This window comes from Sciurus vulgaris, assembly GCF_902686455.1.
Source record: "Sciurus vulgaris genome assembly, contig: HiC_scaffold_238_arrow_ctg1, whole genome shotgun sequence".
NCBI lineage: Eukaryota > Metazoa > Chordata > Mammalia > Rodentia > Sciuridae > Sciurus > Sciurus vulgaris.
The window spans coordinates 4,585,745-4,598,502 of record NW_027632819.1 but is presented as its reverse complement, the minus strand read 5'-3'; the positions used below and the strand labels follow the sequence as shown (position 1 = coordinate 4,598,502).

The 12,758-nt window shown below is 41.8% G+C and overlaps 2 protein-coding genes and 1 pseudogene across 3 annotated transcripts in view; 2 read left to right on the top strand and 1 right to left on the bottom strand.

The window, feature by feature from the left end:
- Positions 1 to 12,758, bottom strand: part of LOC306652477 (flavin-containing monooxygenase 5-like) — a 518,541-nt pseudogene that overhangs the window by 123,858 nt on the left and 381,925 nt on the right. The gene's annotated exons all lie outside the window — the stretch shown is intronic.
- LOC306652470 (rho GTPase-activating protein 11A-like) lies at positions 551 to 2,445 on the top strand (the record flags this gene model as incomplete). Its single annotated transcript, XM_079125344.1, has 2 exons — positions 551 to 631; positions 856 to 2,445. Coding segments are annotated over 2 exons (1,671 nt in total), but the record flags the coding sequence as incomplete, so codon positions are not given.
- LOC306652485 (neuroendocrine protein 7B2) lies at positions 2,450 to 3,537 on the top strand. Its single transcript, XM_079125351.1, has one exon. It carries the CDS (start codon positions 2,453 to 2,455, stop codon positions 3,086 to 3,088), a length of 636 nt encoding a protein of 211 aa, XP_078981477.1. The 5' UTR covers positions 2,450 to 2,452; the 3' UTR covers positions 3,089 to 3,537.

The window sequence follows — 12,758 nt, the reverse complement described above, 5'->3', positions numbered from 1 at the left end:
AGGCAAAAGGATAATTAAAATATTTCTAGTATTCACATTAATAACATAAAAAGAAACAGTTAAAATTAATATAAATAATATAACCTGGTATATCCAGAATATTATCTGTGACTAATAAAATACTGCTAATAAAGTATTTGTGTTTTGAGAACTACACCCTGAAGTTTGACTCTATCATAACTCAGTTCACAGAAGCTATATTCCAGATTTGAGAGCTATGAGTCCCCTGATGTCAGGGACTTAAAAGGCCTGTTCTATGTCTTTATATGCTAGAGTTGATGGATACAGTTTTCTACTAATATTTCTCCTCAGACTCCATAAGTAGGAGAAACTCCATCAGTGTCCTGACTCTGTGTCCTGAGTAGGAGCAGGAAACTCCAACCAGAAAGTGTCCAAAAGTATATCATTATTTCCCACTTTATACTGGTCATAGTTTCTTTCCCATTACAGATATCAGACAGCATAAAAATGAAGGTGGGAGTGACTCGAAGGCATGAGGAAAGCTGCTTGGTTTTAATCTGCGCTCCGGGATGTGCAGGCCAGGCTCTGCATGCAGGCTGATGGGGAGAAAGAGAAGCCTGTGAAACAGGGTGAAGGCGGCGCCCAGCCCGGGCGGGGACCGGGACTGGAAGTGAGCCTGAGCAGCCGGCTGGTCCGGCGGCTGGGCTGGGGCAGGGGGCGCTGGGGCAGGGGGCGCGGGAGCTGAGACTCAAACGCCTAGCTGGGTCTGCTTGGGCTAGAGTGGCGAGAGGAAGGGTCGTGTTTCCATTTCCGAGAGCGCTGGAGTGGAAAGAGTAAAGTGTGGAGGAAAGGGGATCATTGCAAGTACCGGAAGTGGCGAGAAGCTGACAACAGGCGTCGGTGCACGGAACTGAAAGAATCAAGGGAGAAAGAAGGGTGGTCCGTCTCAGTAGCGGAAAGGATTGGGTGACCAGAAAGAAGGGTAAAATATTTGGAGTACCTTTTAATGCATTGCCACATTCTGTTGTACCAGAATATGGACACATTCCAAGCTTTCTTGTTGATGCCTGCACATCTTTACAAGAGCATATTCAAACAGAAGGACTTTTTAGGAAATCAGGATCTGTTATTCGTCTTAAGGCACTAAAGAATAAACTGGATCATGGTGAAGGTTGCCTGTCTTCTGCACTTCCATGTGACATTGCAGGACTTCTTAAGCAGTTCTTCAGGGAATTACCAGAGCCAATTCTCCCTGTTGCTTTGCACGAAGCACTTTTCAAAGCTCAACAGTTAGGAACAGAGGAGAAGAATAAAGCTACGCTGTTGCTCTCCTGTCTTATGACTGATCATACAGTTGATATATTAAGATACTTCTTTAACTTTCTCAGGAACGTTTCTCTTAGGTCCAGGGAGAATAAGATGGATAGTAGCAATCTTGCTGTAATATTTGCACCAAATCTTCTTCAGACAAGTGAAGGACATGAAAAGATGTCTGCTAACACAGAAAAAAGATTGAGATTACAGGCTGCAGTAATACAAACTCTTATTGATTATGCATCAGATATTGGGCGTGTACCAGATTTTATCCTGGAAAAGATATCAGCTATGTTGGGCATTGATGGTCTCTGTGCTACTCCATCACTGGAAGGCTTTGAAGAGGGTGAATATGAAACTCCTGGTGAATATAAGAGAAGGCAAAGACAAAGTGTTGGAAATTTTGTTAATGGAGCACTAAATAAACTGAAATCTAACAGAACACCTTCTATTACACCTCAGCAGGATAGAACTGCTCAACTCTCTATATCACCAGTGGTTCTTACACCAAATGCTAAGCGTAAACTGCCAGTAGATTCTTCTCATGGTTTCTCAAGTAAGAAAAGGAAGTCTATCAAGCACAATTTTAACTTTGATCTGTTGCCAAATAATCTCAATGGCAGTTCCACACCAGTATCAGTTCACTTTGATACAAGCCCAGAAGTGTCATCTCAGAGTTCACTCTCTCCTGTAACCATCAGTGGAAGCCATTTGACCAGCACAGATGTGCTAAGGCAAAGTAAAAGGATTGCAGGCAAAATAGTTTGCAGGGTGGAATCAGGAAAATCAGGCTGCTTCTCTCCTAAAATCAGTCGTAAAGAAAAGGTTAGAAGATCTCTTCATTTGAAATTCAGTCTGGGGAAAAACAGCAGAGATGCAAATGGATGTTCTGGTGTCAATAGATATGAAAATGTTGGTCGGAGACTTGCAAATCAACAAAGTTTAGAAAATAGGATTGAATCTGTAAAAACAGGTCTACTTTTTAGCCCAGATATAAATGAAAGATTACCAAAGAAAGGTTCAAAAAAGATCAGTAAGTCTGAGGAAAACTTATTATCTCCAGAGCAACTAGATGAAACAAGTTACCAGATGTCTTGGACAGGACCTAGTAATTCAAGCTTTCGAGAAATGGATAAATATGAAGCTTCTCCAATAATGGGAAATCTTGAGGTTAAAAATGGTCTCTAGGATGGTGTCTACCATTCTATCTGGCCTGCTGTTTTGCTTGGCATTCGGGTGGATTCCAGCATTTGCTTATAGCCCACGGACTTCTGACAGGGTCTCAGAAACAGATATCCAGAGGCTGCTCCATGGCGTTATGGAGCAACTGGGCATTGCCAGACCACGGGTGGAGTACCCAGCTCACCAGGCCATGAATCTTGTGGGCCCGCAGAGCATTGAAGGTGGAGCTCATGAAGGTCTGCAGCACTTGGGTCCTTTTGGCAACATTCCCAACATTGTGGCAGAGTTGACTGGTGACAACATTCCTAAGGACTTCAGTGAGGATCAAGGCTACCCAGACCCCCCAAACCCCTGTCCTGTTGGAAAAACAGATGATGGATGTCTAGAAAACACCCCTGACACTGCAGAGTTCAGTCGAGAATTCCAGTTGCACCAGCACCTTTTTGATCCGGAACATGACTACCCAGGCCTGGGCAAGTGGAACAAGAAACTCCTCTATGAGAAGATGAAGGGAGGACAGAGACGGAGGCGGAGGAGTGTTAATCCATATCTACAAGGACAGAGACTGGACAATGTTGTTGCAAAGAAGTCTGTCCCCCATTTTTCAGAAGAGGATAAGAACCCAGAGTAAAGAGAAGATGCTGGCTGGAATCCCCTGCCTCATGCTGCTTATGTGCATGCATCATTTGAGCCCCTGATAATGGAAGCATGTTTCTTATATAGATAATTTTGGATGAAGCAATTGTACGTGCATTGTCCTTCACATTGATGGCTCTGCTTTCTGCTTAATTAGAATAAGAGCTCCTTTTTATGTGGATATGCAATGAGCATTAAAATTAAAATGTATAAGTCAAGTACAATAAAAAACAAGATTTCGAAAGGCTCAGATTTCATGCAGTTTAAGATGGTGTTTGGGGCTGTGCTGTTTTGGCCAAGTCTGTAAAAGGCTGGCATTTGATTTTGATTATGTAGTGCATCCAACCCTTGGGCCTTGTTACACACCAATAAAGAAGTTTGTACTCAAGGGGAGGGGCTGACACATCTCACTTAGTTACTTCTTAATAAATGTGTATGCAAGCAAAAAAAAAAAAAATGAAGGTGGGAGAGCCCAGGAGGTTAAAGTCACATAGCCTGCAGTCTTCCACAGTCTTGACTCTATTGTTTAAATACATTAAATGCACACTTATTTGTCAATTTGGACTTAGACCTGAAGGCCAGGCTGTAATATCTGTTTCTTCTGGTGGACAAACTTCCACATCTAAAAAGCAGGTGAACTGGCACTCATGATGACCTGTGTCTGACTCCAAAGCCAAAATACCTCCATCATATCACAATGCTTTTTCAATGTCTTATTATCATCAAAAAAGCAGGATTTTCCTGGTCATGCTCAGGGCATCTCCTTTTTAGCATCTCATGCTCTTTTAGAAATATCTCTTTTATAATACCTTTTAGCATATTGCTTTTGGTCTGTAATATCTGCTGATGGCATGAGAGATCCAATATATTTATTAATTTGACATTGGTTTAAGATATTTTGGTAGATTTTAAAATGTATGAAATAGAAAAGGATAATATGATCATATCCAATTGTGTTATATGTACAGTGAACCCAGTTTTGATTTTTAATAATGAAGTGTTTTAATTTAATTGCAAAATGTATACTTTTTTCCTTATGACAAGTGTAAAATGTATGAATAAACTTGTGACAAATAAGATATCTGTTAGGGTGATAAGTTTTATACTTGTTATTGTAAAGAAATTTTAGTGTATAATTGTCTTGGTGTTAACTACCTTTGGGTTAATATATGTACAGTGCTTATAAGCAGAGTCTCAAATGTAATGAGTCAACAAATGTTAAAAAATTAAGTGAAACAAAAAGCAGAATTTTGGGGGGCTGGGGATAGAGCTCAGTTGGTAGAGCACAAGTCCCTGGGTTCAATCCCCAGCACCACAGAAAATAAAAAGCAGGATTTGTGATATATGTATATAAAATTCAGTCCTGTGTGGTATATAACTCAGTAGAACATTCTCATATAGCTGTGTCATCTTGGGCCTTCCATTCCAGGGTTCAGGGAATCTTGCTTCAGTTTATATCTAGGGCAAACACCAGCTAGAATTTAACTCAACACCCCTTTACATATCAAAATATAGGTTGATATTATTATTCAGGGTTTATTAATTATAGAACTGGTTGATCTAGAGAGATGTAAAGGTCCACAAAGCCCTATGAGTTCAAAACAAAGAGGGAAATGGGCTATAGAGGCATGCAGCTGAATGTTGTTGGTTTTTTATTTATTGATTGATTGATAGTGTACAGCAAAAGGGAGGCCAAGGTGGGGGAGATATATAACTATTAGCAGTACCATAAAACATTAGGGAATTGAAATCAGGATTTGAGGTCAGAAGGAGTTGACATTGTATTTGGGAATGTGGATGACATGAGTGCCCATAATGAAAAGGTTTTATTTCTGAAAGAAAATTAATATGGTGTCATGTAACATTTAAGGAGTAGCTACACAGTAACTTCAAAGTGTTTTGTCAGCTGTGGAAGCATAGCACCTACTTAAATCAAAAACCCCCATGAAAACATTATGCAATTGAGTCTTCTGAAAACATACAATAGTAGAAATGAGAAAACACAGGTTTCTAGGTGTGAAATGGCTTCTCAGCAGCATGTGTCTCTACTGAGAACTGCACAGGGCAGAACTGTATCAAATTCATTCTAAGCATCTCAAAGTCTGGTTTCCTCTTGATATAGAGGATTTCCATCTACAAAAATATTATTTTACTCCATTTTAAAGAGAGAGCCTAGAGAAGACATCCCAGGAGGTCCCTTTGACTTGAGAGACTAATGTTTGTCCTATTTTAACTTTAAGGGAAATCTTTAGAAACAGAGTTATGTCAGCCCAGGTTCCTCATTGGGGCAAAAGATTGGAGACTAGAGGGTGCAAGAAAGTGTGACACAGGGCCCAAAATCTGAGTATGACTTAGGGAAGAAAAATATCTAAATGACTGATAAATCAACTACAAGATAACTCAAGCTTATCAGTTGGAAAACTCTAAGAAATGGAACACAGTGACTTTTTTTTTGCCACATGAACAAGAGATTAAACAAGAAAAATAATTTTTAAATGCCAACACCCAGATAATTCTGGATGCAGAGAAGTAGTTAAAACCAGACATTCTGTAGCACTGTAACTTCAGCAATCCTTCTGTGATGTAATCTGACTGTAGCTATTAAAATGCTACATGTGCATACCCCTTAACTCAGTATTCCCTTTCCCAGGAGTCTGTCTTCACCAGAAGACTAGTTTGTTATTAGCTGAATTGTGCCCCTCCCCAAATCTTATATATTGATATTCCAAATCCCTAGTGCCTCAAAATGTTATTCTATTTAAATATGTTTCCTAAAGGCATGATTAATTTAATCCAGCTAATTGGTATAAAGTCTAATCCAATGCACCTTTTCTCCTTTAAAAAGCAGCAATAAGGACACAAATAGCATAGAAAAATGTCAGGCAAACATAGAGACAGAAAATGGCAATATAGATGTCAAAGAGTGGACCTCAAAGGAAATCATTCCATCAAGCTCTTTGATATACAGACTCTGAAATTAGAACAAATAAATATTGGTTTAACCCCACTTGTGGCATTCTTGTAACAGTCCAATGATACTGATGCAGTTTATTAGGACACATATACTATTGAGAACGGGGTGCCATCCGTGCAGCCCTCTTGTATAAACAAGCCATTTTGTGAACTGGACCCCCAGGAAAAGGGCTTGCAAGCACTGAGGATGCCAGCAGCCACAGCGGCACCTTCGAGGGCCAATAAAGGGTCAAATGGGATGCGCTGGGCCCTGGGCTTATCAAGGCTGTTCAGAGATATCTACCTGAGGAATGTGCAGCTGTCCGGAGACCCCATCTATCAAGGACAGGGGAACCTAGCCCTGACCCCTCTCCCTCATAACTCACTCCTTCCCTCCTCCCTGCTCCCTCCAGGACCGTTCAGTTTTGGCGGGACCCAATAAGATTGAAATAAAGTGGAGGGACCAAACCAAAAGAGGACAAGTATTCAGCTGTGTGAATTTTAACCAATGATGTGCAGGTCCTTGTGTGTGAATGCTGGAAAAAGTTCTTAAATAGAGCGCTTTCTCGCTCCTCGGGGCTGCTTCCTCCCCCCAGCCATTGTATAGGTCTGAGGGGCTGGTTGTGGTCCAGGCTTGAGCTTGCTTTAATAAAACCTTGTGGTGTGATTTGCATTACCGTGTGTTCACTTTGACTCTTCGGGGATTAGTCGGACTGAGACCCTAACAATACAAAGTTCCTGCATCATGACAGAATGATGGAACAATTGAATCACATCACATTCCACAAGCATTGAAAGACTGAACTGCTGCAAGAAATGATATTGTAAGGCCCCCAAAAAGGAAACCCCAACTCTGTCCCATGGATCAACAGCAACCCCAATCAACCGCAGGAGGCGTCACTTGATTCAAACCGCAAGAGGTGTTTATTCCAGCGCGCTGGGACCCGACTCATGACTCAAGCAGGAGTCCAGGAGTGGAGTCCCTAGCAGAAAATCTTGTAGGTATATAAAGGCAGAGACCACACATCGGGAGGGGTTGCACATGAAAGGGAAAAGGGGAACAAAGCTGCCAGGAAATTTCAAAGGAGGTCTGGTTTTGCTGATAACATACAACATGTTTCACAATGTTTTACAACAGGGTTTAGATTCTGGTGTCTTACCTGCCTGAATACTATCTTGCTCCAGTTACTCTTTTACTCTCTGTTTGGGGCTGTTTCCTGGAACAGCTTTAAGGGCTTTGTTCCCATTACTGGGAGGGAAACCTTAGGGAGTTGAGATAAAAGAGACAGCTTAAAAAAAAATGTCCATTCTTTCAATATTACTTACTAGAATATTATAAAGCCATGTGAAAACACTCTCCTTACTTGATGGGAACATAGCGATTATTTTTGTGCTATGGTAGTCATGTAAAACATGTAGACTGCTTTTACCTCATTTGTTTGTGTAACCCTCACTCATGTTTAGGCCAATACTTTCCTGATAGAGGTGTTAGTGTTAAGTCTTGTAAAAAAACTAGAAGTAAAGTGGAGATGACTGGTAAATGGGTTACCCGGGGCAGGTAACATCAGAAAAGAAATATTCAATACCCAGTAATCATTAAAAACAATGTGGAAATATCTTCTCTGTTATTTCTACTAGTATGTAATCTGGAGATTTACACCTACTAGGTTGACAGGGGGAGTAATAGAGTCTAGATTTCTTTAGGGATGGGAATGTAGTTCATTCAAGTGGTAAATTCTGGGAAAGTGTTTATGGGAGTCCCCATACTTGAGTATTTTCCTGGACCTATCTTAGACAACTCCAATTTTTATGCCTGTGGAGATCCTTCTCCTGAAGTCTCATCTAACCTTAGACCAGAGATAGCATTGTTGGTTGTGTGGTTCACTTGTTCTTTCCCCAAGGAGACAAAATTAAGAAGTAGCTCCACAATGATCTGCATAGGACTCTGAAAAGAGATTGTCTTTCATGTTGGACAATAATTAACACTGGCCATCCTGGCTGACTCCACAGGGGACACTCCCATTGAAAATATTTATACCCAGATTAGGTATAGATGAATATAAGCATAGGCTTCCATATATTGGTGACACTTGGTTACAGAATAAATTTTTTGGATAAATATTTGAGTAGAAAAATCTACTATCCAATACTTAAATATCCACCCTATCCATCATATTCCGTGGTACAAATGATACTGCCGTTTACCGGTGACGAGTTCTGCTCCTTCTAATGTTGAAGATTGAACACTAGAGAAGCATGCCAAGGCAAGCATATTAAGCAGGTTTTATTTAAAGCTAATAATACAGACTTCTCCAGGCAGGGAGAAGGGGGTCATGGCTGATGTTCTAAAGTCCCAAGAAGTGAGCACACCCTACATCTTTTATAGGTTAAATTCTCTTTTGTTCTCCAGTTCTCTCCCCCCTTAACTCTCCTTCCTGCCTACCTGACTAGGCCTGGTTTTGCATTAAGTGAGAAGGCATGGGCAGGGGGAGGGCCAAGGTGATTCAGGCAGGCAAGGGCCCAGGGAGCATTAATTAGCAGTTCCTTGCTTGCAGTTCTTGATAAAGGCAGGTAAATTTGGTAATCAATGGGCTCTGGGGCTCCTTGACATTCCATTCTTCCAGGGGCAGTGTCCAACTTCCAGAGGCAAATGACTTCATGGCTTCATTTCCTTGAATTGACCCGATTCCCTATTTCTACACTAACTACCTGTCCTTAATTCTGGCTTCACAAACATGAAAGTTCTGCGACAGTTTCAACATGGAATAAGCTACACCTATTATTATAGGTTCCCTAATCCCCCCCACACACACACACAGAGACACGGAAGGTCAAAGGATATCTCAGATATAATCCCAGATGAGAACTTGCCTTGATTGGTAATTTCTAGGCTCCTCTCTTTTACCTTTGTGTGCCTCCTGATAAGTGGTCCTAAGAGTCTGTTTTGAGGGCTAAGTCAACATCTGAAAATACTCCCACTCTGGACCTTTTTGTGCCTAGAATCTTGAAAGGTTTGGATACATTAGAAAAACATCTTGCTGTGTTGCACATCTTCCATCACATGAGCTAAACAAGGGACTGTTCCTTCAATGTGGGTGCCTGGTTACCAGAGTTCTAAGTTCTGTTGGGTTGTAATGCTTAGAAATTATTACTTCTTCAACTTTTAAATACCTGGACCTCTTTCCATAATAAAACCTCACCAAAGTGTCCTTTAGGGTGCTGACTTGTCTTCTTCTTATCAATCCAAAATTATACATACAGGAATGGCCTTTCAGCCCCTTGGTAATTTATCAATGTGTCTCCACTATGGTGGAGACTCACAGTAGGCCTGGAGAAGACTTGGACTTGAATGCCTACATTAGAACCTTATTTTTCTCAAACTGAGATCAAGCTATATCTTGAGCCTGCATTCTGGCTGGAGGGAGAAAACCATGGTCATTACAGAAGAGGCCTGTTAAGAGAGCTCAGAAAAGTGTACAAAAACCATGTACCCTGTGTTTGATAAGTTTGCTGGTGAGAAATATCTGCAGTGGCCACATGATGGCAGCCTTGCACAAACCAAGGTCAATCTGGGTGCTTTCCCTGGATCCCAGGCTGTAGGCACTCACCTGCCTTCCTGAAAAACTGCCAAAGGCCCTGCATAAGTGTGTATCCTTAATTGCAGCAGAACACTCTGTGTTTCTCAAGGGGGAAAAAAAAAAAAAAAAGCATCACAAACTGCTCACCCCAGTCTGCTTGTCTTCATGCAATCAGAGCTGACCTGTTTCAAAAGGAAGCTAGATGTGCTATCTTGCTCCCTAAGTAGCTGCTCCAAGAACACACAACCTAAGTAACTTGTGATAATAAGCCATCACCTATAGAATAGATAGTGGTAACTTCCAGTACTAATACAGACTCCAGTTAGATAGAAGGGTAAATAACTGTAAAGTTATGGACATTAAAGTTAAAGCCCAGTACTCTTACTTTGTGACTGGTGAGACTGGTTTGCTTGATGATTAAGATAAAAAATACAGAGGTCAAGAAAAGTCCATATGTGGGTCTTGCCCTCAAAGTCAGCCTGAACCCAGGGAATAAGAGGACTTCTCTAAGGAGCTTGCAACTCTGGGTCACACAACCTCCTGATCAAGGAGACTGTTGAGACTAGAGGTTGAAAAATCATCCAGTGCATCTGCTGCAGAGGAGGGTCACGGAAAAGGGGAAACATCCCTTGATGCTTCCAAAGGAAGTCACCTCATCAAAAGACCCTGTCTAACCAAAGTCACTGGTGGAACTTGGAAGCCGCTCTTATGTTCTGTACGAGTGACCCCTGTGGGAACTCAGCTGACTCTTTAACAAGACAGGAACCAGGTCAATTTGACCAGCTTGATCTTAGATACCCAGCAAAACAGTTAAAACCAAAGTATAGCCATTCTTGGGCATTTAAAGGAAATAATAGTTAAATGTAACTTAAGATGTAGCCTGATAACTATCAAGAGAAACTGCCAGAGTCAGAAGTTTTTAGTCAGTTTAAGGCCTGCAGATCTTTCTAAGATACACAGATAGACTTAATCTATGTTTGCTAGTATGATTATCTATTCCTAGGTAACAGAAGTATAGAGATCTCTACTAAACACAGGTTGTACCAATAAAAGGATATTTTACAAAACCAGATGACATCAAGTAGCTTAACTATATTTCCTGGGGAAATCTATGACATTAAGTGTTAAATGTTGTGTTTACATTCCTGATAACCTGTACAATGTTAAAGTCCCCAGATAAAGGCCTTGTCGTTTCCAGCTTTGCTAGGCCTAGTTATGGGAACAATTTCTCAGTTCTTCCACCTCCTGGTGAGAGATTAACTTCTGTCATTGTCATGATACTCAGTGGCATGTTTCAGATGCTGCAACATTTACTTTGTATTAATCTCATTTCAGTACTCATGTCTTTTTGTTCTTCTATCATAGAAGCACCCACCCCCAGATGACTTTACAACCTACTCTTCCCCAACCAGGCTTCTTCCTGGGACCCCTCAATTTACCCGATTTTAAAAAAAAAAAAAAAAAAGGAACTCCAAACTGCTTGCCCCTCGCTGCCCCCATTCAGCTTCGAAGAAGCCAGAACGACCGACGTCCCTTTTCATTTCCTTAACAAGCAGTTATGGGTTCCTACAGTTAAAGGGGAGAATGAAGCCAGAATTGGGAACAGGCAGTTAGTGTAGAAATAGGGGATCGGGTCAAATCGAGGAAATGAAGCCATAAAGTCATCTGCCTCTGCAAGTTGGAGACTGCCCCTGGAAGAATGGAATGTCAAGGATCTCCGGAGGCCATTGATTACCAAATTTACCTGCCTTTATCAAGGACTGTTTATCAAGGACTGCAAACAAAGGGCTGCTAATTGATGTCCCCTGGGCCCTTACCTGCCTGAAAAGTTCATGGCATCGCTGCCTGGATTCACGCTTCGCATGTCAAGCCTGCACCACCACCTGACCCAATGTGGAAAGTGGAAAAATTGGACAACCCCCTCCAGCTCCGCATCCACCGTGTTCCTGCTCCTGTTGACACACCTCCCTCCGATAAGTAGTCCCAACCCTCGTGCCCCCCAATGACTAACATGGCAGGTCCTCTCCCAGACTGAAGATATAATTTGGAGCACCACCAGGGAGAAACCCCTTTGGGCTTGGTGGCCGTCCCTAACCCCAGACATCTGTGCCTTAGTAGCTGGGTTAGATAATTGGGATATCCCTACCCTGACTTCTGAGGAGGCCCATAGACATTGGTCAACATCACCCAGGCCTTTTGGGGGAACAGAATACCACCTAGTTGAAGGGTACCACCCAGGATGTAATTACCCACGCTCCCGTGACAATCTAAAACAAACCCTTTTCTATGTCTGTCCCCGGGATGGGAGGTCACAGAATATGGCAAGGACATACAGAGGTATAGACCATTATTATTGCTCCACATGGGGGTATGAAACTACTGGCAACACTTATTGGCACCCTACCTCCTCCTGGGATTTAATAACTGTACAGCAAAATCTTACGGCAGCCAAATGTAACAACCAAGGGTGGTGTAACCCTCTGAACATCTCCTTCATGGAGTCACTTTCATCAGGGAGAGAGTAAGTGCTGTACAGGTACTAATGCTCAGGCAATAATACCAGTCCCTCCACCAAGGAAATAGCTTTGGAGTAGAGTATATAGAGACAGAAGTTCCATGATTAGAACTTACCAGAAAAGAAAATGGGGAAATGAAAGAATGGACTTTTTTTTAAGCTGTCTGTTTTATCTCAACTTCCTAAGGTCTCCCTCCCAGTAATGGGAACAAAGCCCTTAAAGCTGTTCCAGAAATCAGCCCCGGACACACAGTAAAAGAGTAAATTGAGCCAGATAGTCAGATAGTGCTCAAACAGTAGAATTACCAGAAACTATTGACCAGAATCTATGCCCTGTTGTAAAACATTGTGAAACATGTTGTATGTTATCAGCAAACCCAGACCCCCTTTGAAATTTCCCGGCAGCTTTGTTCCCCTTTTTTCCTTTTTTTTCCCCTTTTTTCCCCCTTTCATGAGTGACCTCTCCCGATGTGTGGTCTCTGCCTTTATAAACCTACAAGATTTTCTGCTAGGGACTCGAATCCTGGACTCCTGCTTGAGTCACGAGTTGGGTCCCAGCGTGCTGGAATAAACACCTCTTGCGGTTTGCATCAAGTGACGCCTCCTGCAGTTGATTGGGG

What these genes read in the sequence shown, in the direction of transcription:
- LOC306652485 (XM_079125351.1), top strand. Translation starts at nt 2,453, where the DNA reads ATGGTCTCTAGGATGGTGTCTACCATTCTATCTGGCCTGCTGTTTTGC.